Below are 26321 nucleotides of genomic sequence, written 5' to 3'. Positions count from 1 at the left end.
TGAGGTGTAGATGTGTCCTGGGGTGATGTTCTGAAGCCGCTTTATTCCTTAACCATCCGCTCAGTGCCCAAGGACGCTGTGGCTTTAGGATGGACCCGGGGCCGGGCCCGGGGCCTGGGGCGGGCGCGGGGCCTGAGCGCGGGGCAGTTTAACAGCTGAGCCCAGCGGCTCGGGGGGCTCTGGGGGCTCTGGGCAGGGCTCGGGAGGGAGCGCGCCGGGAGCGCAGTGCTGTTTTGCTGGGTTTCCTTTGCGTTCCAGCTAGCTGGGAGAAGGTTCTGTTGGTTTTTCTCTTGTTCTTTTTTCCCTTTCCTTCCCCTTGCCTCACTTCGTCCCCTCCTCGCAGGTCCGGGAGCCTGCGGGGTTGCCCCGGCTGGTCCGAGCCCACGTGTCTGTTCCCTCGCTGGGCATTTGTTGTATTTTGAGGGGTTTTTTAACCTGTTCTACCCTGTTTTGTTCGTGTGTCAATAAACAGTTTGGTTTCTTTTTCCCACTTCTTGTGACCCATTTGTCTCATTGACGGAGGAAAAGGGGAGGCCCTTTTCCCTTCGGAGGAGACACTCCGGAGTGTTTCCTCCTGAAGTTTTGTCTCAAAAACCGAGACAAGGTGATTACAAAGCATCTTGCAGCCCTGGATGGTGGAAGATCTTAACTGGTTGGACTCCGTGATCTTGGAGGTCTTTTCCAATCTAAACAATTGTATTGTTCTATTCCTCTGACCTAAACGCTAAAATTTGCCAGATCCGTTACAGGCGGGAGATGGTCTGAATACGGCTCCTAGTGGTTAAAGGCACCCATGACATGTTTTATATGAGCTTTGCTCGTATTTATGAGCCCTTGGGAAATGGGATGAGTAACTCTTCCCTTTCCCTAGAATTATCCATTGTAATCTTCCTTTTTTTTTTTTTTTTTCAAATTTGATTTTTCATCCTTGCTAGAATGCCTGGACTTCCTCTGTAATGAGAAGGATGACAGCTGTGAGAAAAAGGATGCAAACACAGAAAGATGAACAGTGCTCTGACTCCCAGCTTTCACAGGATATTTTAAGCAAGTCATTTTGCCTTTCCCTATCTGTCTTCCCCATTTGTTCACTACTGTGCATGTTGCATGTTGGAATTTCTGTCACAGAAAATGATCCCATTGTGACTGAAGCAATAAAAATCTGAAATGAAAAGCTAATCCTGCCCCAAATCGCTTTTGAGGTGTAAGACATGAAACAACAGATGGGTACAGTCACGGAGGGGAATTTAAGGCAACGGTGAAGCAATCCTGATGGGTGTGATAGGCAGCCAGCACAGGGTATGAGCTGTTGCCAAGGCTTCTCTATTGTTGCAGAAGAAATTTTAATGAAGGATTTGAGAAAAGCTAACGAGAGAGCTCTGTAAATATTTTTGTAAGCCCAAAGCATGAGAGAAAGCATGAAATTGATTGTTTGAACATCTAACAGTAACTAATTTGTGTAGTAAGTATGCTACCCATGAATTCATAATGGAGGTTATGAAGGTTAATTCATGACCATGTCTAAGTGTGTTTAAATATCATTGAAGAGTATTGTTAAATGAATCAGTCCAGGGAAAAGTTTTTCAGAATCATTTTTTAAAAAGGCAGCATGATTTTACACAGGCAATGAGTGCAGAAATTGGAAGCTGTTAGGCCATAACCTTTTGATATCAGCAAAGGAGATCATTAAGATGAAAATTTCCAAAGGGATTTTTTAGCAATTGCAGCCTCTGCTGTATCAGATTGCATTTTATTTTCATTTTCAGTGCCTAAAATACTGGTGGCTGCTCTGACCTCAGTACAGTGTGTGTTGATTTCAGGAGGTAAAAGACATCTCACTGGGGGTGAGAGAACTACTTATGTGTGTTGGCATGGAAGAACTAAAATACACAGCAAGACTTAGAGCCAGTGTGTTCCTGTCAAAGCAGTAAGCTCAGCACAAGTGAGGAACTGTAATGAAGAAAGCATCATAGCTAAACCCACATAAAATTTGGTTTTGAAACCATTATTTGGAACAGAAAGTAGCTGTCAAAAAACTCCAACTTTTAATCTCACAAAGCTCCTCAGAGGCAATTCCTGACATAGCCCACTGACCCTGAACACTCTTCGTCTGCTGTCTGTAGTGAAGACAACTGGGAGAACCACTCTGAAAAAGGCTTTGTATGAAGTTACAGTTATTTGTGACACGTAACAGCAGCTTGAATACATTTCCCAGAAAACAGATCCTCCAGGTTTTATATCAATTTGAATTACTGCAAAGTTTTGTCTATTACTATTTTTTAAACATACGAGGTTTTCTCTGTCCTAGTTTAAAGAGCTGATTTTGAGGTTGTCAAATCTGATCTTTCAAGAACCCTTTAGAAAAATCTTTCTAATGTGATTTGTGCAAGCTAATTCAGGCCTGAGCAAATGTGATCCCTCTGTGCCCTGTTCCTGCCTAGACAGAAGCAGTTGCCTGCAGCTGTGTCCATCTTGCCCTCAAAGGATTTTTAAAGTGCCACTTGACACACTGAATATATTTGAATGAATATTTTCTGTCATTACCAATTGAAATTACTCCTGCCTTCTCCTCATGACCTTCAGAGCTGGAGCCCATAGAAGAACAGCATTCTTCCTCTTCCAGACAATTATGTGTCTGATCACTCTATGCCAAAATGGAAGTTTATGACATGGGAAGTACTTCCCTGTCCTTGAAGGGAAGTGGTGGGCTAGATGATCTGTGTAGGCTGATGTTAAATTAATTTAACAAGTCCTGAGCTCTAGCTTCAGGCAAGCTCAGACAGGAGCTCACTCTGTGGCTGTGGACACATATGCTGGGGTATTTAATCAAGTCAATTTTTTTTGAAGTTTCTGTGAAACCTAAAACAGGATTGCTGAGTCTCAGTGAAAATCAAACAGACAGTTTACCGGGAGAATCTGAGACTAGGCCTACCAAGAGTTAAGTGACTGTGGACAAAATGACAAAAGGGACCTGGGATTTTCTCAGCTGGAAGACACTGCACATAAAAAGGAAGATAAAAGGAGTACTATGTGGTGGGGGAAACCCCAAGACCTCAGTTACAGGAAACAGTTCACTCCAAGAAGGTCCTTCGGAGAAGACAGAACTTTGATTTTGCACACTCGCAGGAACAAATAATTGTAGCTTTTTCTCCTCTGTTATCAGCAGCAGAAGAGAAGGGATGGAAAGTCCACAGTTCAACTGCATTTTATATGATTTCTGGTTTTTAGAGAAAGGGTAAATAATTTTCCCTGACGTTTTCTCAGAGATGTCATCGGCTGCCCAGAAGCCATGATGGCCATATATATCCAATTTATATTGACTGCAACCACAGTCACAGAGGCAGCCTTTCTGAAAATTTCTATTAAGCTACTTCAAATTCAATATATAAAAACACAGTCAAAATCAGTAGGTACTTTTGAAATTCCTTGCCTCCATTTAGGATGTGCTTACACTCCAAAGAAAGAATAAAAGAAGAAAGTATGCTCTTCATCTGTGCCTGAAAGAACTTGTTTATTAAATTTGAAGAGCACTAGCTGAATAAAAGATAAGACAGTTAATTACCTCTGTACATCCAGTTCAGCCTCTTACCTGCCCTGTTCACAGTGTTTGTTTACTTTGAACAGATGGAGCAAGGTAAATAAACTGGATAAAATAAATCCTGTGGAGCTACTGTACCTGCTTTATCTGCACAGATGTGAAACACTCAAGAAGAAGGCAGCTCAGGTCCTGAATGTCAAGGCATGATGGCAACCAACACTGTTTGTCTGACAGAGAAGAAAGCTGCACACTGATTTTTCCCTTGTGATCTTACAGACGTGAGTCATGGTGAAGAGAGGTGCAGATAGAATTATTTTATTTCTAAACCAGAGGAACCAAATAACAGCATTACTGTGCATCATACAGAAAATGCTGCTCATACAACTCAACACGAGTGGGCTGGCAGTGAAGGAAAATCCAGCTTGTTAGTTTTTGTTCATTTGAACTATAAACTTTGACCTAACCTCTCAGGCAGAGTCATTTGCCAGTCTTAGTAATTGTTAGCAGTCAAAACAAAAAGGTGAAAAAATCCTCCATAATCATCTTCTTAGTCATTCCAACGACAGACTAAGCACTGAATGTGCAGATGACTTCAAGCGTGGGATTTTTTCCTCATCAGTTGTAGCTGGAAAGATGCAGACATGCAAATGTTTCTTGAGAAACTTGCAACTTTCCGTATGTATGTATTAGTTGTTCTGGTGTCTCTGTACCTTTATTAGAACAATTAATCTGAGGTTTATCACATCAATCTTTAGGTACCATCTGAAGTATCTAAACTGAAATCCAGTCCAAGCTCCTTCTGTTCTCAGTGGTCTCATCTCAATGTCAGTTTGAATGCTGGTCTAAGTTGCTCCACGGTTGTTAAAAGCAGGAAGTACACTTTCAAAACCTACCAATCCTCTTTATATCCTGCTGGGTGTAAGCAGTATCTACAGGTCTGAAGCATGGCAGGCTGGAGGGAAGACTTACTTTGGTCTGCAAACATAAAAAACTAGTGGCAATGATGCTCAGAAATTCAAATGCTGTGGAACATCCTTACCTGTCACATGCTTTTGCATAGTTGGTTACTTGTGGGTAGTCTTGGAAGATAGGTATTATCTGGTTACAGAGTAAGACTATTTTCTTGCACCACATTGGCCCACACCACTAGTCAAAAGTGGACATTTGCATAAAGTTCCACAATCTGCATCCAGGATGTTTGCACACCCTTACAAAGGCAGGCTCCTTCCACTAACAGCCTGTATGTTTACAGTGTGCCACAAACAGCTGTCATACCTGTCATATAAATGCATCAATAGTAATACAGCATTTCCCCTCTCTTTCCCAGGAAAATCATAGAATCATCATAGAATCACAGAAGAGTTTGGGTTGAAAGGGACTGTAAAGATCATCTCATTCCAACTCCTGCCAGGGGCAGGAACATCTTCCACTAGACCAGGTTGCTCAGAGCCGCATCCAACGTGGCCTTGAACACTTCCAGGGATGGGGCAGCCACAGCTTCTCTGCGCAACCTGTGCTAGGGCCTCACCACCCTCACCATAAAGAATTTCTTCCTAATATCTAATTGCAAATCCACTGTGACATTCTTCACTTGGCATTGCTAATTCCTTAGCTGTCATTGGGGCTGTAACTGTTCTGTAGCTGCTGAGGTTTGGGAGTTTTGTTTCTGTTTGATCTGCAAGAACCCAGTTTCAAACATTCAAAGCAGGTTTCATCAACACGTGCAAGATAAACGCTGCACAGTACTCACCAGTAAATGTGAGCAGCCTTTTTCCAAGCTTGTACTTTTCCTTATTCCTTCCATCTTGAGTGCTACCAGAATAATTTTTTTTCCCCCTTCTGGAAAAAGTGAACACTAGGGAGAGCAGAGGATTAAAACTTAAAAAGAAAATAACTGCAGTGGAGGAAGGGAGATAGCAATGACTCCTGCTCACCTTTGGATGTGAAACCAATCAGTCCTTCAGTTCGCAGTAACTCTGGTTTTCCATCCTTTAGTACTGCCTTGCTAGTGGGTTCTTGTTTTTCAGAACCTGTTGAGAAATCATCCGTGTTACATTTATGTATCAAGCTTGTATTTATTCACCCAAAAGGACAGCAATGAACGCAAAGAACTTAAACTGACAACTGAAAGAATTTAAATGGACAACAGTTTCATTGTTTCAGTCTCTGCGGTGGTGGATTTGACCTTGGCTGGCTGACAGACCACACCCAGTTGCTGTCCCTCCCTCTCCTCAACGGGATGGGGGCAGGAATGGGATGGAAAAGCTCACAGGACAAGATAAAGACAGACAGGTCCCTTACCAGTTACCATCACAGGCAAGACAGACCTGGGGAAAACTTTTAATTTATTGCAAATTAAAAATAAAGCAGGATAGTGAGAAGAAAAGATACAGCTGAAAACAGTTTGCTGCCACTCTCTCCTATTTCCTAGGCTCAACTTCACTTCTTCCTTCCCAACTCTTCTACACCCTTGCCTCTCTCTGTTCAGTGAAGGGGGACGCAGAATTGGGTTTGTGGTCAGTCCATGACACTTCCTCTGTGCTGCTCCTTCCCCCTCACACTCTTCCCTTGCTGCAGTGGGGAGTCCCTCTAACAGGATAGAGTCCTTTATGAACTTCTCTAGGGACAGTCCTTCCCATGGGCTGTAGCTCTTCAAGAACTGCTCCAGTGTGTGTCCTTTTCATGGGATACAGACCTTAAGGAACAGACTGCTCCAGCACAGGTCCCCCATGGGCCACAGGTCCTGCCAGAAAACTGCTCCTGTATGGGCTCCTCTCCTCAGGCTGCAGAGTTGGATTCTTCACAGGCTGCAGCTTCCTTCGGGGTACATCCACCTGCTCTTGAGGGGTCTTCCATGGGGTCCAGGGAGATGACCTGCACAGTCTTCTCCATGGGCTAGAAGGGAATCTGCTCTGGTGCCTGGACCACCTCCTCCCCTCTTTCTTCACTGACCTTGGTGTCTACAGCATTGCTTCTGTCACATTTTTCTCACTTCTCTCAGCTGATGTGCAGATTTTTTGTCCTTTCTTAACTGTTTTCCCAGAGGTGCCACCACTGTAGCTGATTGTTCCAGTTGTGTCCTGTGGTGGGTCCCTTTTGGAGCAGGCGGGAGCTGGCTCTGACACAGGGGAGTCCTTGGCCTCTTCTCACAGAGACCACCCCTGCAGCTCCTCCACTGACAACACCTGGACATGGACACTCAATATACCATCTCTTATAAAATGTAGGATCAAAGAAAAACTCAAGCTGGAAGGGAACGCTGGAGGTGTCTAGCTTAATCCCCTGCTTGAAGCAAGGATAACAAGGAAATTCGATAGGGTGCCCAGGAATGGGAATTTTGCCTCTCTTTATCAATTTGAAGGAATTAAAACTGGATGGGTAGATGATTTGCAGAAGGGGACACTAAAGACTAATTTGCAACTCGGACTTAACCATTTCTGAGGGTGGCTGAATGTCAAGAAACTAGATGTGAAGAGAAATCAGTGTTGGCATCCCCACAGTTTGCAGTGAGAAGTGTTCACATGACAGCAGTCATGTTACAGCTACCACTAACTGCTTCCATTCTGTCTTGGGGCAGAATATGCAGTAAGGGTGAGGAAAGATGGAGCGAAAACGTTCCCTAGGGGAAAGACTTGGAGTTTATACTGCATTTAACAAAATCTGGATCCTGATGGCTGTAGATACCACTGGAGTACAATGACTTTCTAATTAATTTCTAAGTTCTAATGACTTCCGTAGGAACCATTTTTGAGTTCCATTTCCAAAGGTAAGGGTCAGGCAGTCTATAAACTCTGTAAACTCTGTACAGCTGAAAAACCTGATGTCCTCAGCCTCCATCCTGACCCTCTGCTTTCACAGAAACATTGCATGTTCCCCTGTGGCAAATCAGAAAAGGTCTTGTACATGACAAAGGACAAAATTATTCACTGGGTATTTCCATTATGCTTTTCAGTGGTGCTTTAGCTACAGGGTGAAAACAACCTTAACAAATGTTGAGCACTGAAACAAGAGGATATTTAAAAAGCCCCTATTTTTCAAGTGTGCATAGTTCAGGGTTACTGTGATCACAGGCAATCTGACCCCTGTCATCCTAGGGAGTGATAGCAGATGCCTGGCTGAGACTAAGCACTCCCTGGCACAGGAAACAGGATACATGAGATGACCTGAGCCAGAAATCTCATGGGAAAACTGTGAAGAGCATGCTCTTTCTACCTTGAACAGAATGGGAAAGCAGAAGTCAGTAGCTGTTGCTTATGCACTGGCAACCTTTGAATCTTCATCTCATGCACCTTCTCCTTTTCCTTGCTGGCAGCTGGAGGGGTAAGCACACATTTTCAGAGCTCTGCTATTGACTACAGAGGTAGCCATGGATGTTCTGTTATCATAGAGTTGGAATGTGTTGGAGTTGGCTTTGCTGTCTGAAATGAGACAGGTAGTGAAAGATAATAAGGAGAAAACCTTGCCTGATGATGTGAGATGCAGTTAAAATTAATATGAAAGCAAGGCCACAGACTTTGCATATTTATGCAATCACTTGTCTGGAGGATGTGGCTGTTATATTTAAATTCTGATATTTATTTTAACTTAGCAGTACTGAATGCCATCTGTACTTAGAGAATAAAGACAAAACAAGCCCATGTTGCTTGGCTGTGGGTTCTGTAAGCTCTTCAGAGAAAAGATTGTGCCATGGGGCTGTAGGGCACCAAGCATCAGTGGTGTTACAAACCCCATGGGGTATTTAGGTGCTAGGAAAAATAAATTCAGTAGTTGGCTTAGTGCTGAATTACAAATTCCGCTTTGTGCCAAAGCTTTAGTGCTGTTTATATTTAAGGCTTGCTTTTTGGCTGTGCTGAAAAACAGAAGGCTTGGCTGTTGTTATTTGACAAGAATTAGAAAGGTCCAGATCACTTGGAAACTCGAGGGTTGCTGTCTCCCAAACAAAATTTGCTGCTTTTAAAGATGTTAGTATTGAAATAAATGCAGCCTTTTTATCATATTGTAACTACATACTGCAGCACAGTGCCCTGTAGGACTTTTCTTGGCACTGCTTTAATGATAATGTCTTTGATTCCTTCCTGGTTAGCTGATTGGTCTTGTTACAGTTACTCTGAAGACTTCCATATTGAGATTCAGGTTTTGCTCCACAAGAGACTGAATGTTTCTGGACAGTGCATAAATAAATTACCTTCTTTCCTTTGAAATCTTTATCATAATTGCATGATTTGCAGGGGTAATCATGCATGTCATTATGAAGGGGTGATCATATCTTGTTCAAGTCAGTCAGCTCTCTAGTGGTGCTGCAATATATTAGCAGCAAATCTCTGTTAGAAAGCTTCCATGAAAAATCTTGTTAAATCTGGGAGAAAACCCAGGGAAATATGAACTAAAGAAGAGACTTTTCAGGAAAATCTGTTTGTAGATTCATTTATGAACTCCACTAACGTGCTTTCTCAATTAAACAATGCTGCTTTCTTGTAATTATAGCCAGGGAAAGACAGGAAAGACACTAGAAATTTTGTTGAACCAGCTTTGATGACCAGCATGTACTATGGTTATCAAAGACACATGTAATCTATTAGTGTACGATTGGCTTTTTGACCTATGAACAATTTGCAGTGCCTGAAGAAAGGCCTGAAAGGGAATGCCTCACATGGCTGTGCCAAACTGCACATTCCTAACATGCTCTAAAAAATCACCTCTCCTTTGGTACAATAGGGACAATGCAGAATGATGTATTTCACAATTATTATATTAATGTCCCTTCCAGCCATGTTCAGTGAAGGGACCAAAATGCAATTTGCTGACAGATGTAAACCAGCTTTCCTTTAAAACAATGGAGAACTTTAACAGAGATACCAGAAAGCAGTTGGTTATTGTTGTGCTGTTTCCGCAGCCTTGGACCGGTGCCCTGCTCTGCAGGATGACTGAGCTCCACCCGGAGAAACTCCTCCCGCCCTCAGGCATTTCCAGTCTCAGGTAGCAACGCGATAATGAGTTCAGTGGGATTGATCCTGAAGGGGAAAAAAGAAAATGTTTTGCTGTCCTTCCTTGGTTAATTTGTTAGTCACCTCTCTACTCCTGGGGTGGACTTGGTAAAAAAAATTGAGATAAGGAACAATTGGTTACTAGAAGATGATTGATTACTAAAAATGTGATTAGTTAAAAAAAAAAAAAAAAAAAAAAAAAAAGAGGGCTGAAGGCTTAATTTTAGAAAAGATGCAGCAAGTGAACTTGCCAATACAAAAAAAGTAGTTGGGAACAGAACTAATAAGAAAATGTTGTTGTTTATGCCTTCAGTCTATATAACATGAGAATTCAAAACAATCTGGGGTTTTTTAGCCAGGACTTAAAAGTAAGTACCATTCTCTGTAGAAGTACAACTAAATTTATTTCTAACTGTAGCTTGGGCTATATCTGGTTTTAGTTTTTCATACAAATTTACTTAATACAAGCTGTAATTCTATATGTTTTTATATTACATCATTTTTACTCTCAGTAGGTGAGCAGCATTGGTGACAATATTACAGGAACTATGAGCAGTGTTTTCTGAGTCACTGCTTCTCCTAGGAGGAAGCTTTCCCAAATCATATGACAAAGTCCTTTTTCACTCCAGTACTTGCCTTTGCCTCCACAACAACTCTTGGTAAAATAAAAGAACTCTTTTTTTTTTTCACAGTCACCATGAACACTCCTGTAACATATTGTAACTTGGCAGCTAACCAAGCTGGGCTCCTGGTGTTGTGTGTACTCTGCAAACACAGAAAACTAAGAGCCACCCTTCAGGAGGATCACCCTGCACTAGGAAGGCCAGATGTCATAAATGGTTTGCTCTTTCTGACACTTGAAAATTGGACATAAGGTTAGTCTTTGTGGAATATGAACCCACTTTTATAATTTTCAGTCATTTCCATTTATGTCAGGTTATGTTCCTTCCTCATGTAGAAATGTTATATTTTGGTGGGTTTCCCTTATAGAAGATTACAGGTGAATCAACGCTGAAAAATTCTCTGAATGCCAAAGAACAATAAATTGAATCAAGGAAAACATTAGATTCAGCTGTGCCAGAAAAGGAAGCCTAAATTGTTCTAAAAATTATTTCTTAAAATATCTTTGATGAATAATTCACCCTGGTAGGTGAGATATTCTCTCTGCTCTTCAGAGAAAACTGAAGTAGCCATTATAGAGGAACAAACAAGAATCACAGAAAACAAGACAGTGGGGACACACTGTCAGTTAAGGTTTCAAACCCAAAATTTGTTTGTTTCTTTTAACATTAGAAGTGCAACATGGAAAACAAGCACAGACTATTGGGTGGTGTGTGTACAAACGCCCTTTTCTCTATATAGTAAGTTGTGCAGAATCCTCCTTGGTCTCACTGTAGAAGCTGACACATGATTAACTAGGAGTTAATTATTTATGAGGTTATGTTCTGCCCAGTTTCAGTCCTACATGACACAGCAACATGTGCCTAATTGCTATATTTGATATGTCAGGCAATATTTAAATACACTCCTTTTATAATGCTATAGCAGTACACCTAAAAGTAGACTATATGTTTAGCCATGCAAATGGTTGAACTTTGTTCTCTGTTTACTGCACTGTTAAATCTCTAAGGAACCTTGGATGCAAATAAAGCAATATGGGCTTAATTAAATACAAAGACAAATGTTGTTTAGAAGGGACCTTTGGAGGTCGCTAGCCCAACTCTTTGCTCAAAGCAGCAACAACTTCAAAGTTAGATCCAGTTGCCCTGCTCTTCCTCCAGTTTCAAAAATCTCTAAAGAAGGAGGTCACACTGGCTCCTTGGAGAACCTGCTGAAGTGCTTAATCATTCTCATGGTGAAAACCTTTTTCATTGTATTCAATCAGAAATCCCTTGCTGCACCTTTCAACTGTTGTCTCTTGTGCTCCCACTGTGTGCATCTGAGTTTGTGTTGCTCTTCTTTATGACCCCTCTTCAGGTGGATGGCACTGGATTTCTTATGGCCGCTCTGCCCTTCAGCCTTCACCCATGGTGCCATCCACAGCCTTGCTGAGGACGACTTCCACCGCATGGTCCACATCCATGGTGAAGATGCCAAGTACTTTTAGCCCTGTATCAAACACTGAGGAATGCCACTCATGACCAGCTGTCAGATTTCAAGCTGTTCACCCCTCCCCTTTGAAACTGATGGTCCAGCCAGTTTTCAGCCACCTTGTGGTCCATCTGTCTAGTCCATATCTTCCTAGCTTTGGGTACAAGGATGGGAGATTGTTCTGTCCCTTCTGTGCTTACAAAAGATTTTCATGAGGTTTTGCTCCACAATGCAGCACTGTCTGCTAGGAATGAGGAGCAGCAGCATGGAATGCTGACAAGTTAGAATGGTCTCACATTATCCATAGCCATACTGGCTAATACCTGTGAATTCTCTGTCTTAGGCTGCTCTAAAGGATACTTTGTCTGTGCTGCTTTTGGGATTCTTCTTAAAGCATTTTTTGCCTGGAGATAAGCAGAGGTCACTTGGAAGCTGGCTATTTTACATGGAAAATACGATGGCTATTCTGGTTGGATCCAAGCCTGGATTAATCTTCTTCAACAGCTTTGTTATGTGATCATTTAAAAATTAAAAACCTTTTCATATACAAACAGTTCACCAGCTTAGAGAAGATTGTTTCTTATATAACAAAGGTCATTTTGTTTACATATGCTGTTTTTTCATAAAGAGAGTGATGTAAGGGCTGCTACAAAAAAATCAAGAGCGAAAGTGTTTGGCTTTTAATATGCATTTAACTAAGCTAAAATTAAATAAGGGTGATGTTTACTATATGGTGCTTTTGTCAAGCTATGAATTGCTGATCTTTTCTGAACACAGTGGAGTATCCCAAGAGATTCCCCAGATTCCAGAGAGAAAAAGCAAGCACACTTTATTAAATTAAAAAAAGCAAAAAGCAGTTCATAGTTATGAATGATGATATCTATGCTGATGTATTTTAAGGTTTCTTACAGTGATGTATACAAGAAGCTATTACACTAAACCTGTTAAATTCGACATTTTATTTTCTGTATCTGACTGACAATCTTTGTACACTAACTGACCTCTTCTCTCTCTTGTCCTACTACTTCAGGTATTCTGAGTCTGCATTTCTCTTACAGCAATGCTGTAAAAGAACAAATGTTATGAAATCTTAATGTTACTATAAAAAGCAGCTGCAAAATCTCCTTGGCTGCCCAAGATTGTACCAGATGGTAAAGAACTGGAAGTATAGTAAGTGTCATATTAAGCCAGTCAGATTTGAGGGACACGTTATACATCCCACATAAATAAAACACTGCTAAAACTGCCCCTGGAGTGATGAGATTCAGGAATAAGCTTTTCTGTAGCCTCAGGAGTATCCCATGGTATTTACAATGCAAAGTGTTTCTAATATTCAGAGCACTCAGATTAGTCTGGTTCTTTGCCAAGGCCTGACAGCTCAGTGTTGCTACATCTCTCTAGATGCAGGGGTTGTGATAAAGCTAATCTCCCTTTTTTTCCCTCCTAGGACTTTCACAATTTTTTTCTCTAAAAAATAAAACTACAGCCAGCCTTCTTATCAGAAATATAGAGATGATGAGGAGTAAGTGCTGCATTGACACCCAAAGCTGTATCCTTGGGACTCAGTTTTCCCATCACAGAAAAATTGTGTTCATTTAAAAGGTCATTGACTGTACAACTGGCTGAGCATTGTCCCTATTTTGTTTGCTATAATTCTAACATCTTGTTTCCTTCATATACAAATTTTTCCTTCATATACAAATTTTTAGCCCTCCCGCTGTGTTAGTACACAGAGACCCCAAGAATGACAGAATCATCCATGTCAGAGAGAACCTCAGGAGATCTGTGGTCCAACCTCCTGCATGAAGCAGGGTCAGCTGTCAAGTCAGCCCAGTTTGCTCACAGCTTTATTGGTCTCTTCTTGAAAACCTCTGAGGATGGAGACAGCACAGCTCCAGGCCTCTGCTGCCTGATTTTAGTACATGGTCAGCCTTTCTCAGAGGTGACAGAGAAACACAACAAAATCGTTTGGCATATGTGGATCAGTCACAAGGATCTGAGCTTTAAGGGGCGTGTTTCCCTGCAAAAGGTTGAACTGGGGGTACATTTCCATACATCAAGAGCTGAGGAAATAGGAGGCAGTAGGTGGCTTCTCCAACACACAGGCAGGTTCAAGCTGAGAACACAAATCCCACATGCTGACACATTGTAAAACCTGCTCCATGCTGGCATTCTTCTGTTATGCCAGTGAAATACATCCATGTATTCTGAAAGAGATGCACAATAAATGACAGTTAATGTTGCAGAAAATTTGTATCCTGTAATACCATAAATGGTGAGAGCACAAACCAGACAAGCCAAGTAAAAAAGAAAGAAGATGCAAATGAAACTGTTAATAGGTGCAGAGATCTCTGAACTTTCCTCCTTCCTCTCTGACATGTTTATGCTGAACTTAGTGATCTTTTACAGAATAATTTTGAGGCCAAAGTCATTGCACTCAGTTGGATGATACCTGCAACAACAAAGAAGTTTCATTATAGGTTTTTGTAGCATTATTAAAAATGGGAATAAGTCTCTGAGGCATCAAGAGAGAAATTTTAAGTCTGTGCAGGGCCATAATTTTAAAATCCTCATTTGATTTGCATAGTCAGTGGTTGCTTGGTTGCTAATTTCAGTGTAAATTTAGAAAGTGAATTGTCCTGAATGAAAGAAATGTTATGTCTGTCAGTAAATATCTTTCACTGCAGATTCATGGAAATCTGCTGCTTCATTATTCTGGAAGAAGGAATATAAAATGAGAAATGCTTAAGTTGGAGAGAATATGTCAACCTGACTCCCTGAGTTTTGTTCAAAATAAATCCCTTGCCCTATAAATGACCTTGATGATAAGAGCATAAGAACTATGTTTAGAGACAAGGAATTTAAAATCCTGAGATGTGGTGTTTTTAAACGGACTTCCAGATTGCAAAGAGTTGTCTGATATGTATCAGGGCAGCACACGTCAGGCTGTGTGTCCTGTCTTCTCTTTGGGTAGAACACACAGTTCTTACTGGACAGAATAAAGATTTCTTATTTATGCAGGCATGCTCAGCATAGACACAGAAATCAGAATAATGGAAGAGTTTGGGTGGGAAGTGACCTTTAAAGGTCACCAAGTCCAATCCCCCTGCAATGAGCAGGGACATCTTCAACTTGATCAGGTTGCTCAGAGCCCTGTCCAACCTGACCTGAATGTTTCCATGGATGGGGCATCCATCACCTCTCTGGGCAATATATCTTCCTGTGAGCCAAGCAGTGGAAGGAAGCAGTGGTCTGAGTTTCAGTTCTCACCTGCAGATACTGCTGTGCCACAAGCTTAATTATATGCCAAAGAAAGGGTATTTAACTATCATTAAACCTGCAGAACATGAGTGATGTCTGTATTCAGTTTCAAAATGAAAACTCCTGCAGTCCTTACACCTATCATGGTGAAATTCTGCAGGATGCACAAGCCCTGAGTTAGTCAATGTGTAGTTTCCAGCACTGTTTGGAAAGGGGCACAAGCATGAGTGAAAATTGGCCTTCTCCATGTTGGTTTTCTGCAGTTCTCCTGTCTTATTTATCTGTGTGTGTGGGTGTGGACTCTTTCTTCAATCTTCCAGTTTTGACCAACACACTTGTAAAATCCCTCAACAAATTCAGCTTCAGTTGTGCCCTTGGCTGCCCTGATCCCATCCCTACACATCTGGGCAGTGTCCCTATATTCTTCCCAGGATACCTGTCTCTTGTTCTACTGCTTGAGCATTTCCTTTTTACACTTCAGGTGGACCAGGAGGTCCTGACTGACCCATGCCAGTCTCCTGCCTTCCTTGCTTAATTTCTTACACATGGGAATTAGGTGCTCTTGCACTCAAAGAATATTGTCCTCAGAGAGCTGCCAGCTCTTCTCAGTTCCTTAAGAGTAGTTTCCCAGGGGGTGCCATTCACTAATTCCTTAAAGAACTGAAAATTTGCTCTCCTGAAATTCAGAATCCTGACTCTTCACCTGGCCCACATCCCTCAGGACTGAGGTGTTTGCAGTGTAGGCATCTACAACTCAACAAGTCACTCAGTTATTTTATAAACAAGATCACATCAAAAGAATACAACTTGTGAAATTATTTTCTCCCTTTAACAGAGGCAGTCTGTCTAAAACAGAAACACTGTATTTGGAAGGTAAATTAGATTCTATGCCAAGAGAATCTTTAATTATTCAGATATGGCCCTGTAGGTCTGAGAAAGCCTTTCCCATGTTGAGGACATATCAAGAACAGCAGTTTTTTCTGCATTCAGCAGCCTAGTACCACCTCAGGGAGTTAACAAACAAACAAACATTTACTGTATTTGTGATCTTACAAAAAGAAAACACATATTAAAAGGTGGCATTTCTTCCTCAGCTGACAACTTTTCTTAGGAAGAAAATTACTCAACTACATGAATCTTTTTGTATTCTTCTTATGTGAATGATTTTGTCTCTTACCAGGGACCCCATATAGCAGGTTTTCTCCTTCCAGGGTTCTTGAGATTTTACCAGATTAACATTAGTACCTTTCATCTTGTAGTTCTGTTTTGATAATAACTTCACCGTATCTTTGCTTTGAGGGCTACATTAATTATGAACAAGAATCATCCAGTATTTATCATTGCAGATAGCAGAGAAATCAGAAAATAATCATGATATAGATTAATTAATTATGGGTGACCTGAATTGCTTAATAGCCTTGGTTCATTTGTAATTTTCTTTTAATATGGTCAAATGCTTGGTCACAGTCACAGGTCAAGCAATGTATGATGTAGGATTGTCATGTTGGAAGTAATAACCCTAAGAAAACTGTACTGAGTTGCAGGGGATAACTAATTTAAACACTACATCCTTTCTGAATGATTCATGTATCTGTCTGTGTTTTAATTAGGTGGGGATATCAGTCAGAAACAGCAATGTGATTTATCACTGAACATTCAGCAATAATAAAGCTTTGGTTTTGGTGTTCATAATTCAAAAATAATACTGGAAAAATTTGAAATATTTGAGAAAAGATGCACACAAGTGATTAGGAAAGGAGTTTTAACAGTATGAGTTGTACAATCTTTTAGAAATAGAGATTAATAATCTTGAACTCTGCAGAGAGAAATCTTTTCATAGTAAAATGTCTGTTCAAGCAGCAGCCAGTGTAACATGATCCAGTGACAAAGAGCTAAGCTAAAAAGTGAAACTAAAAATGAGATGCCCAACATTTAATAGGGACTGTTAACAATTCCTATTGGATGGCCTCAGCCAGAAGATACAGCATTAATACAGGACTCACTCTGATTCTGTGATCTGGGCTACACAGGCTAAACAAGATCATTTTAACAAACCCTTATGACCTCAAAGTTCATGAACAAAAATCTTTGAGCTTTGGATCTTCTACCACTTTGCAGAAGTGATCCCTGAACTTCCAGGTGTTCAAGAATTTTCGTCTTTTAGTCACTGCTATATGAACAGAGTTTCCTATATCCTGGATGTGTGTCTTCCTCAAAATTTGAGACAACCAGAGGCTGTATAATCCTGAGCTTTAACACCACAAAAATTCAGATAAGAAAACCCCCACGAAATAATAAAACTCACTATGTTCTTCATACATTTGAGGAAGCCTGTTTTGACCCCTGAACTGACAAGAAGTTCATGAACTCCTGGAACCACTTAGACTGGGATTTTTTTTGCACTTAAAATACCTGAACACTAGTCCACAAAAAAATGTTTGTGGTTGTGATGAAACTTTATCTCATACATCCAGTTTCAGAGAAACCAATCTCTAGTTTCGGGTACTTTATGCTCCGGTCCCAGAGGAATTACATTCTCTCAGTGAAGATCTGAACAGAGCCAATACATACAGAGTGACTCATGGTGTATTTAGATTAAACAGCTCAAGAAGAAACCTCGGAGTTCCCTGTGCTGTGTCTCTGCTGCTCCAGAGGGGAAAGCACCACACAGCCTGCACCAGCTCTGTGCTTACAGTTCATTGAAACTGTGACCTGTGGTAACGTAAATAGAAAACTCTCGTGTAGTGGCAGTGACACAGTCGTGCTGAATCACCTGGAGCAAACAGCAGGGAATGGCTGTGCTTAAGAAGGCGCCAGACCATGACATCACCCATGTCTGACAGGGTGACAAGCAGCCCTGAGGCACCTCAGCCCCTCCGGGCCAACAGCCCCACGAGGAAAACAGCCCGTGGAGAAAAATTAACTCGACCTTGAGTCGGGAAGTGTCTTTCCCAGTGGATGTCTCAGTGAGACAGAGAAACGAGGTGAGGAAAGAATCACAGAGTGGTTTGGGTTGGAAGAGAACTTAAAGATCATCCACTTGCAACTCCCTGCCATGGGCAGGGACACCTTCCACTATGCCAGGCTGCTCAGAATCCCATCCAGCCTGGTCTTGAACACTTCCAGGGATGGAGCAACAACTGCGGACTCCTCTCGATCAAGTTAGGTCCTCAACTTGTTGCTTAGAAGTAGCAGATAATATAGCCCTTCGTCATGTCAACGTGGAATCACGTGACTGTAAATCACAAACCTCATCACTAGTCTTTAAAGGGGCCAATGGTATCTCAGCCCCTTAGCCCTGCACCCTCAGCCTTCAGCCCTGAGCCCTTCAATCCCTCAGCTCTCAGTTCCTCAACCCTGAGCCCCTCACCCCAGAGCCCATCATCCTCCAGCACCTCATCCTTTCAACTCTCAGCCCCTCATCTTTTATCCCTCAATCCTGAGACCTCAACATCTCGCACCGGAGCCCCTCAGCTGCCAGCGCCTCTGCCCCACAGCGCGCTCGCGCCAAAGCCCCACCCCCGCCCGGCCCGCCACACCTCCTGCCGCTCTGACTGGTTGTATCTCCTTCGAGTGACAGGAGAGACAGCCAATCAAAGAGCTCAGAGTCGTGACGGGCGGGGAGGGCTCCCGTGTGTGGCGTCGGGAACTCCCCCCAGACCACCCCCGCGGGGCGGGACCGGGCGGCGCTGAGGGCGGGAAGGCGCCGCTGTCCCGAGGGCAGGAGCCGCTGCTCGCAGGGAAGGAGCCGCCCTGTCCCCGCTGTGCCATGGAGGACGTGCTGCCCTCGGGCCTGCTGGAGATTTGTCTGCTGGTCGGTGCGCCCGGGGAGCGGGTGCGGGCGCTGCTCCAGGTGAGCGGGTTCGGGCGGGCGGTGCCAGTGCGTGGGGTAGGGTTTGTCAGCGCATGGAGCTGATATACCCCAACAGAAAGTTGTTTTGACAGGCGAACGTCAGCAGAGCAGGGAGAGTTTGGTAGCGGTGTGAGGTGGCTGCACTTTTCCAAAGGTCTGAGTTTAGATGGAGAACTCACTGTAGGTTTATATAAATAGGAACAGCAAAACGCTTAAGGATGCGTGTTCTTTCTGGGTGTTACTCCACGTCCTGTGGAGAGAAAAGCAATCTGTATCCTCAGGAAAACACGAGATCTAAATCCCTGTGCTCAAGTGCTCTGAGTTTGGCATAATCTGAACCACTTGGATACGGCGGGAGCCGATGGGTTGGTTACTGCTTTTAATATATGATTTATAATTTGTTTGTATTTATTCACATGTGGGCTCACAATTATAGCCCTCCTCCCGGTTCTGCTTGGTTCAAGTGTGCTGACGGGTTTGTTCCATACCTACGAGGTGCCCCGCAATGGGAAGAGCTGTGGTGCCAGCACGTGCAAAAAAAGCCAAACAGCTCCCAGGGATTTCAGTTGCTTTGCTTGAACTTGAATTTGATTGTGCTCTAATAGCATTAGATAAAGAAGTCTTTGTTGGGCTTCTTGCTTGTTCACTCGCTCAGGAGACAGCTTTTGCTGATGTCAGCTTCTTAAGTGATAACAGCCAAGCGCAGGTTCACATTCCAGGATCTCATTCATGTGTACCTTCAGAATGGGAAAATAGTTCCTAAATGTTAGCACCAGACTTTTGAAATCAGTATGTGCATGGTGTTTTATCAGAAGCATGAGAAGTGAACCCAAAGGAAGGGGAATTTCTTATTCATTCCAGTTTGCTTAGTTTGATCTCACTGCTTTCTGAAAAAAACCCTGTGGAACAACAAATAAGAAATTGGCTACAGAAAGCAGAAGCCATTCTGATATTCCGATCACACTGCAGGTTCTGAATTGTTTCTTTGCTCAAGATACAAAAAGGTATCAGAAAAAAAAGTAGTCCCTTCTTTTGTGAATATGAACTTCAGTAAAGTCCCTGCAAGCTGTTGCACCACAGGAATTTCAGTCACTGTCTTAGGGCAAGTTTAGAGATTTACATCTACATGAGGAGAATGGAATATGTTTTATGGCTAATTTTAGTGGCTGTAGAAAGAAAAGACTTTATCGACAGAAGATACCATTCCAATGGAAAGTAGTGTATCTCTGATGGTATTTACAGATGAAACAGTGGGTAAAAATCCTGATAGTGCTTCAAATCTTGGTCTTTACAGTGCGTTGGTGCATTCTATCACATGGAGTGATAAAGCAAATGAGGTCAATGGGACTGTGATATAATCCACCCACAAAGTAAGAAAATTTTTATATGACTGACCTGTTGTTCATGGGGACTCCAGGAAAAAAGATACAGTTTCCCACTGAAGCTCATGAAACAGAAGTTTCTGGGCTGTCATCCATTGCTTATCCTTATTGCCAAGAAAATTGTCACTGAGATTTCAATTTGAAAAGATCAAAGGCTGCTATTTTCAGCTAGAGATTTCTTTTTTAGCACTGGAAGCATGTATTTTGTAAGAATGAAATGTACAGTAGTGATGCTTCTTTTCCCTACGTTATCTGTATCTATAAAGCTGAGTTTTGATTTGTCAAGTGTATGCAAGCTGTCCGTGACATGTCTCAGATCTTCCTACAGGTTCCATCCTCGGGTTCTGTATCTACCCACCACAGTTAGTGGTACAGAGCTTGTCTTGTGCTTGCTGGCCCTGCTGATGCAGACATAACCACCAAAACAATTTTTTCTGCTTCTGTTATGCCTCCTTGGCTGAAAGAAATTATGTGTGATCAGATTGAGCATCAGTTATCAGTGTGTGCTTGTTGCAGTGAAAAGCACCTGGACAAGCTCGAAAAGTGAATCCGTGGGAACCTTGGGACAATCAGCAAAGCTGAGTGCAAGGTGCTACACCTGAGTCAGGGCAGTGCCTACTCTTGGTACAGATTGGGTGATGAGGGGATCAAGAGCAGCCCTGCCAAGAAGGACTTGGGGGTGCTGGTGGATGGGAGGTGGGACATGCCCTAGCCATGTGCACTTGCAGCCCAGAAAGCCAGCCATGTCCTGGGCTGCCTCCAAAGCAGTGTGGGCAGCAGCTGAGGGAGGGGATTTGACCCCTCTGCTGTACCTGGAGTGCTGCATCCAACTCTGGGGTCCTAAGCACAAGAAAGACATGGACCTCTTGGGATTGGGTCCAGAGGAGGGCCACAAAGACTATTAGATGAGCAGATGAGTATGAGGAAAGGCTGAGAGACTTGAGGCTGTTCAGCTTGAAGAAGAGAAAGCTCTGGGGTCACCTGTTCAGTACCTGAAGGGGCTCCAAGAAAGCTGGAGGGGGACTTCTGACAAGGGCATGGAGTGATAGAACAGGGGGGAATGGCTTCAACTGACAGAGGGCAGGGTTAGATTAGATATTAGGGAGAATTTTACTGTGAGTGTGGTGAGGCACTGACGCAGGTTGCTCAGGGAAGTTGTGGATGCACCATCCCTGGAAGTGTTCAAGGTCAAATTGGGTGGGGCTTTGGGCAGCTTGGTCTAGTGGAAGATGCCCTGCCTGTGGCAGGAGGATTCAAATGAGATGATAATTTAAAGTCCCTCCCAACCCAAGCCACTGTATGATTGAAAAGTAACTGTGTAATGGCCTGCATCATCAGGACTGTGGCTCACAGGCGAAGGGAAGGGATTACTACTATTGTTGTTATTACTCAACACCCTTGAGTTCCCATCTGGGATACTGTCCCACATTTGGGTACCTTTCTACTGGACAACTGCTGGCAAACTAGAGTGAGTCCAGAAGAAGCTGAGCTATCTGAGGGCTGGGGCATAAGGGCGGAAGAATCTCCTTCCTAAGGGACTTCTGAAACTTGACTGAGTGAAACCCAATGCAGCCAGACCTAACATCAACCTTATAATTGCTTTGAGCAAAGAGTTGTACAAGAATCTCCAGAGATCATCCTACAGTTGTTTAGGTTGGAAGAGACCTTAAAGATCACACAGTTCCAACATCCTCGCTGTGGGGCAGGGACATCTTCCACTACACCAGGTTGCTCAGAGCTCCATTCAGCCTGACTCTGGACATTTCCAGAGATGGAGCATCCACAGCTTCTCTGGGCAGCCTGTTCCAGTGCCTCACCACCCTCACAATAAAGAATTTCTTCTAATATCTAGTCTAAACCTGCCCTCTGTTGGTTTAAAACCATTCCCTCTTGTCCTATTACTGCAACCTAATTGTCCTGCCCAATCTAATTTTTCTGAGGCTTCATACTTTCCCTGCCTGATTATTTGTTAAAGAAGCCAGTTCTTTCATGACATTCAAAGTGAAATTAACTTCTTCAGTGATGGGAAGAGGAGAATGAGGTCAAGGAAACACCAGACGACTGAGGTCATGCTCTGATTTGTGGTTTCAACACACTGCTCTTTGTGTTTGAATAATGCAGTCATTGTAAAAGTCTGTCTTGCATCGGTGTCCTTTACAGCACCGCTGTTACAGGAACACTCTCAGCAAATGGGGATGGAATAAAGTCCCCCACTTCTGTTTGTAAGAAAATATGTATGATGCAAGGACATTTGGTAGTAAAAAGCTACAAAAGAGAAGTATTTCAAAGTGAAGAAGTAACAGTAGCAGCAGAAAAGATAAAGTATTCAAAGAATAGCAGAAACAAGCGAATATTGTTTGTTCTGTTGCTGCCTATTCACTATCCCTGAACTCAAGGAGTAAGAAGATGTGACTTTGGCCAAGACATTAATATGAGCTGACTCGAATGCTGGGGACTGAGTCAGTGGGTCAGCGACAGTGCTGACAGTGCTGTTCTGTGGGGAAAAAATGGTGTTTAATGCTTCTCATGTAGTTCAAGACATCAAGGATCTGCCATTTCAGGAGCTGTTAGGTTGTGAGGCCGTTAAATTGCTGGCTGCCATCCAGCACTTCAGAGCACAGAGATGCCTTAGTGTAAGTCAGGGATTGCCCTGTCAAAGCAACTCTGTATGAAAAGCTCAGTGGGACAAATCTGCTGAGTTGAGTTGGCTACTGTTGGACTACATCTGTGTTTTTCTTGCGTAACAGCCTCAGGGCTGAGCCTTAATTCTTAATTTCCTCCTGAAATGCTTAGCTGCATGTTAGTTTGAGGGTGATCATGGTGAATTTATCTGTGTTTCCACTTTCTTCACTGCCTTTGTCAGCTGCCAACTAAGGAAATGACACTTGAAAGTTCTTAGCATGGGGAGGATGTGGCACTCAGTACCCCAATCCATGATGTGCTTTTTAAAGTCATTGCTGTCTTTTGACTATCCCAGTGGATACTTACCTGACCTTTTCTTTTCCACTCCAATTTATTTCTAGTTCAGGCTCTTTGTTCATTAAAAGTGGTTTTTTGCTTCTTATTTTTAGTGAAGTAGTTTCTTTAGAGTACCCTATTATAAATATGGTGCAGTTTATGGAATTTAAGATACCATAATTAATATATCATGAAGCATTCCTTCCCATTTTTCCTATGATGCTCAAATGTGGAAAAAAAACCTATTTGTGGACTTCCTTCTGGGACGTAAGTGCTGAGACTTCTGTCTCAAAATTCGGACAGTGGAAGATTGTCTTCAGAGTTTTCTATGTTGTAGCTGTTTAAAAAACAATAGGGAAATGATGGGTGAGGCCAGCACTGGTTCTCAAGGAGCATCTTGCATCATGTCTGGTGATAAAAGCAGCATGTATACTTCACCTCATCTGACTTTGAAGCTGTTTGCAAAAAGTTGAAAACGAAACAACTTTTTACCACAGTGGGGCTCGCCTTTCCTGTTTCCAAATATCCGTTGGTTAAACAAAGCTTTTATTTGTTTTTTTAACCTTGCAGGAAGAACTAAAATTGCGATGAAGTAATTGGAAATGCAGCTACTTGGCTCGACTATATGGTCAAGAATACAAAAAGTGCTCCCAAGTTCAAGGAAATCTCTCTGATCACTTCCTCCGCAGGTTTTCATTGCAGGGCAGTGAGGGCTTTCAGGCCAGTTGTACTTTGCAAAGCTGCCTGCGAAAAATGTTGTAATTTCATATGTGCTCTTGGGATGCCTGTTCCACTTAGTCATCGGTATATGGAGGAATTCTCATGGCTTCATGCTTTACAGTGTCTTAAAGTTGTATTTATTGTAACAGTGATTGTAGTTTTTAATTGTGCTTTGTTAATTGCCTTATAAAGTTGAGTGTTGTCTTGTGAAAGTCTGTGTTTGTTGTTTGGGGTTTTTCTTGGTACATGTTATTCTGAGTTAAAAGGAAGTTCTTCCTGAAGTTGAATGAAGACTTATCTAAGAGGCTCAGCTGTTTTTCTTTCTTTTAATTTATTTGTTGCCTGGTTTCTCCTATTCCCAGTGTTTATTTTAAGTATAGCTTAAGTGTATCTTAACAGTGAAAAGGAGGAAATATGGTATTTGATACTTGCTATTTTCTTTTGGCAAAGGCGTAATATTGATATGGTGCATTTTTAATGATGAAGGATTCCTTGCCTGCTAAAAATTCTCATTCCCCTTGCATTAACATGCATAAAACAAAAAAACAAAAAAACAAAAAAAAAAAAAGGAGAAATGAATTATTTAGGAAGAAGAAAAAATGTATTCTAAACCCACAATTTTAGGGGGAGAGAAAAAACAGAGTTAAAAATTATTAAAAAAAACACGTATCAGGATGAGTGTCAACTTAGTGTTTGTTTTGTTTGTTGTTGTTTTTCTATAGGGCACTCAAAGAAGACTCAAAAGTCTTCCACCCCTTGATCCAGAAGTTCTTTCTGTATTTGTGCCTCCATTTATCAGCAGAGATGATCTTCAAGTGATTAATGCTGGCAATAACTTGAATAAAAGCAAACGCCGGTCCTTCCGAAAGAAAAAAGAGAGACCCAAGATTGAAAATGCCAAGAGCCTCAACGGGGAGCAGAAAGCACCTGACACAGAAGATGTGACAGTTCCAAAGGACATTGATCTTATTGCTTTGCCACAGCTCTGCTTCCCAGGTACATGAGAGTTCACACTTATTGTTGAGAACTGTTTTAATGTATATATTTGTTGACCTATACTACAGCCCTTATTTTTTAGTCCTTGTTGGTAGATCTTGGTTTGAGTGAAGTGCACACATGGATACACTTGAAAAATTATTTTTCCCCCCAAAATGGCTGAGTACTCTCTTGCTTTTCATTTGGCATTTTGATATATCTGAAGTAGTGAATATTTCCTCTGGGTTTAATGGGAGAAATTTTAATATGTGTGTCATTATTGCAGACCTTTTTAATATCTTGGGGGAAAAAAAGTGAATTAAACCCATTTACTGTATTTTGTCTCTGAAAATGCAGAATAATTCCATTTTTGCTTCTTCAGTAATGTGCATCTTATAGCCTCTGTAACAACCTTTAGTTCAAGTGGACTGTGTATTACATTTTAATCCCTTAAAATGAAACATTTCTCTTGAAATGAAGTGGCAATGTGCAGTATTTGTCATGAATTGCCTTTCACACAGCAGTAGTTAAATATGTAATTAAAAATATTGTTGCTGCGTTCATTTCAGGAGGACTTTATATAAGTTCTGAATCAAAAGAAGACCACATCCATTTCCTGGTCTTCACTGACGTCTGTGGTAACAGAACATATGGTGTTGTTGCACAGTACTACCAGTCTATGCAAGTATGTTATTTAACTCATTCGTCTATTAGAACATATTAAAATGTATAAAAACAAAGCACTTTGAAAATACTGTGAGATTTAATTTATGAAATTAGTTAACAGGTGTGTTTCTATGTTAGAAGTAGTACAGGACAAATCATACTTTTATATTGCCATTTTAAATTAAGTACTTTGGAACACATTGCATTAGGAAAAATTGTTAGGGATTTCATTTAGGAGATTTAGATATTTAGGAGCAGATTTTATCCCTTGGATTTTTTTTGGTAAAGATTGTTCTTTCCAAACAATGAAACATGTTCTTTCTAGATACATTTTGTGCTGAAATTCTTTTTAATACATATTGTTTAAGTCTTACAGGCTGACATTTTTCTGAAGACCTAAAGGGAGATAGACATCCAAATCCCTTTGAAATTTAGGGGGAATTGGGTATCACATCTCTAAGGTTCTCAAGAAAATATCAGCCATAAATTCGTGATTAATATAAAGACATTAATATGCAGTTTCCTTGCAGGATGGTTCCAGCTCCTCGAATGGGCGGGGCCATTGGGAGTCTGCGCAGACTGGGAAGGTGCCTGTCTGTTTTGTACCCTTTGCTGTTTGTGTTATATCCAGATACCCATATTTTAATGCCCTCAAGGATTGTCTCTCTTGGTAAGATTTGCTCCCCTGTGTGTTTCTGCTGGAAATGACTGCAGGTTTTTAACACCTGAATTTGCTTGATGTGGTCAGGAGAGCTGCATGGGGGTGAAACAGTGGTTAGTTTTATGTTAAGGTAGCGTGAGGTGTGCAGGAGAGGAAAAGAAGAAATGCTATGTCAATGTTGCCCAGACAGTAAGTGCAAATTCTGAATACCAAGGGAATTAGTTATGATGTTGTC

General features: G+C 41.8%; 1 protein-coding gene and 2 long non-coding RNA genes across 3 annotated transcripts in view; 2 read left to right on the top strand and 1 right to left on the bottom strand.

The window, feature by feature from the left end:
• Positions 1-3824: 3824 nt before the first annotated feature.
• LOC108449713 lies at positions 3825-5654 on the bottom strand. The gene is made up of 3 exons (XR_001865984.1): positions 5470-5654; positions 5286-5390; positions 3825-4510 (listed from the first exon to the last, which is right to left on the bottom strand). It is a non-coding gene; the product is annotated as an uncharacterized LOC108449713 (long non-coding RNA).
• Positions 5655-6998: 1344 nt separating this feature from the next.
• LOC108449732 lies at positions 6999-12466 on the top strand. Its single transcript, XR_001866013.1, has 4 exons — positions 6999-7855; positions 9429-9511; positions 10212-10394; positions 11497-12466. It is a non-coding gene; the product is annotated as an uncharacterized LOC108449732 (long non-coding RNA).
• Positions 12467-18543: 6077 nt separating this feature from the next.
• The window catches only part of DENND3 (DENN domain containing 3), a 32898-nt gene continuing 25120 nt past the window's right edge, over positions 18544-26321 (top strand). The window contains 4 exon segments of the mRNA XM_017746681.1: positions 18544-18724; positions 24507-24780; positions 25329-25444; positions 25956-26095. Coding sequence (XP_017602170.1) covers positions 18641-18724; positions 24507-24780; positions 25329-25444; positions 25956-26095 — 614 coding nt within the window. The 5' untranslated portion in view covers positions 18544-18640.

This window comes from Corvus brachyrhynchos, unplaced genomic scaffold (assembly GCF_000691975.1).
Source record: "Corvus brachyrhynchos isolate BGI_N302 unplaced genomic scaffold, ASM69197v1 scaffold89, whole genome shotgun sequence".
NCBI lineage: Eukaryota > Metazoa > Chordata > Aves > Passeriformes > Corvidae > Corvus > Corvus brachyrhynchos.
Note: the sequence above shows the minus strand (reverse complement) of the source record. Positions and strands in the feature narration are given on the sequence as shown.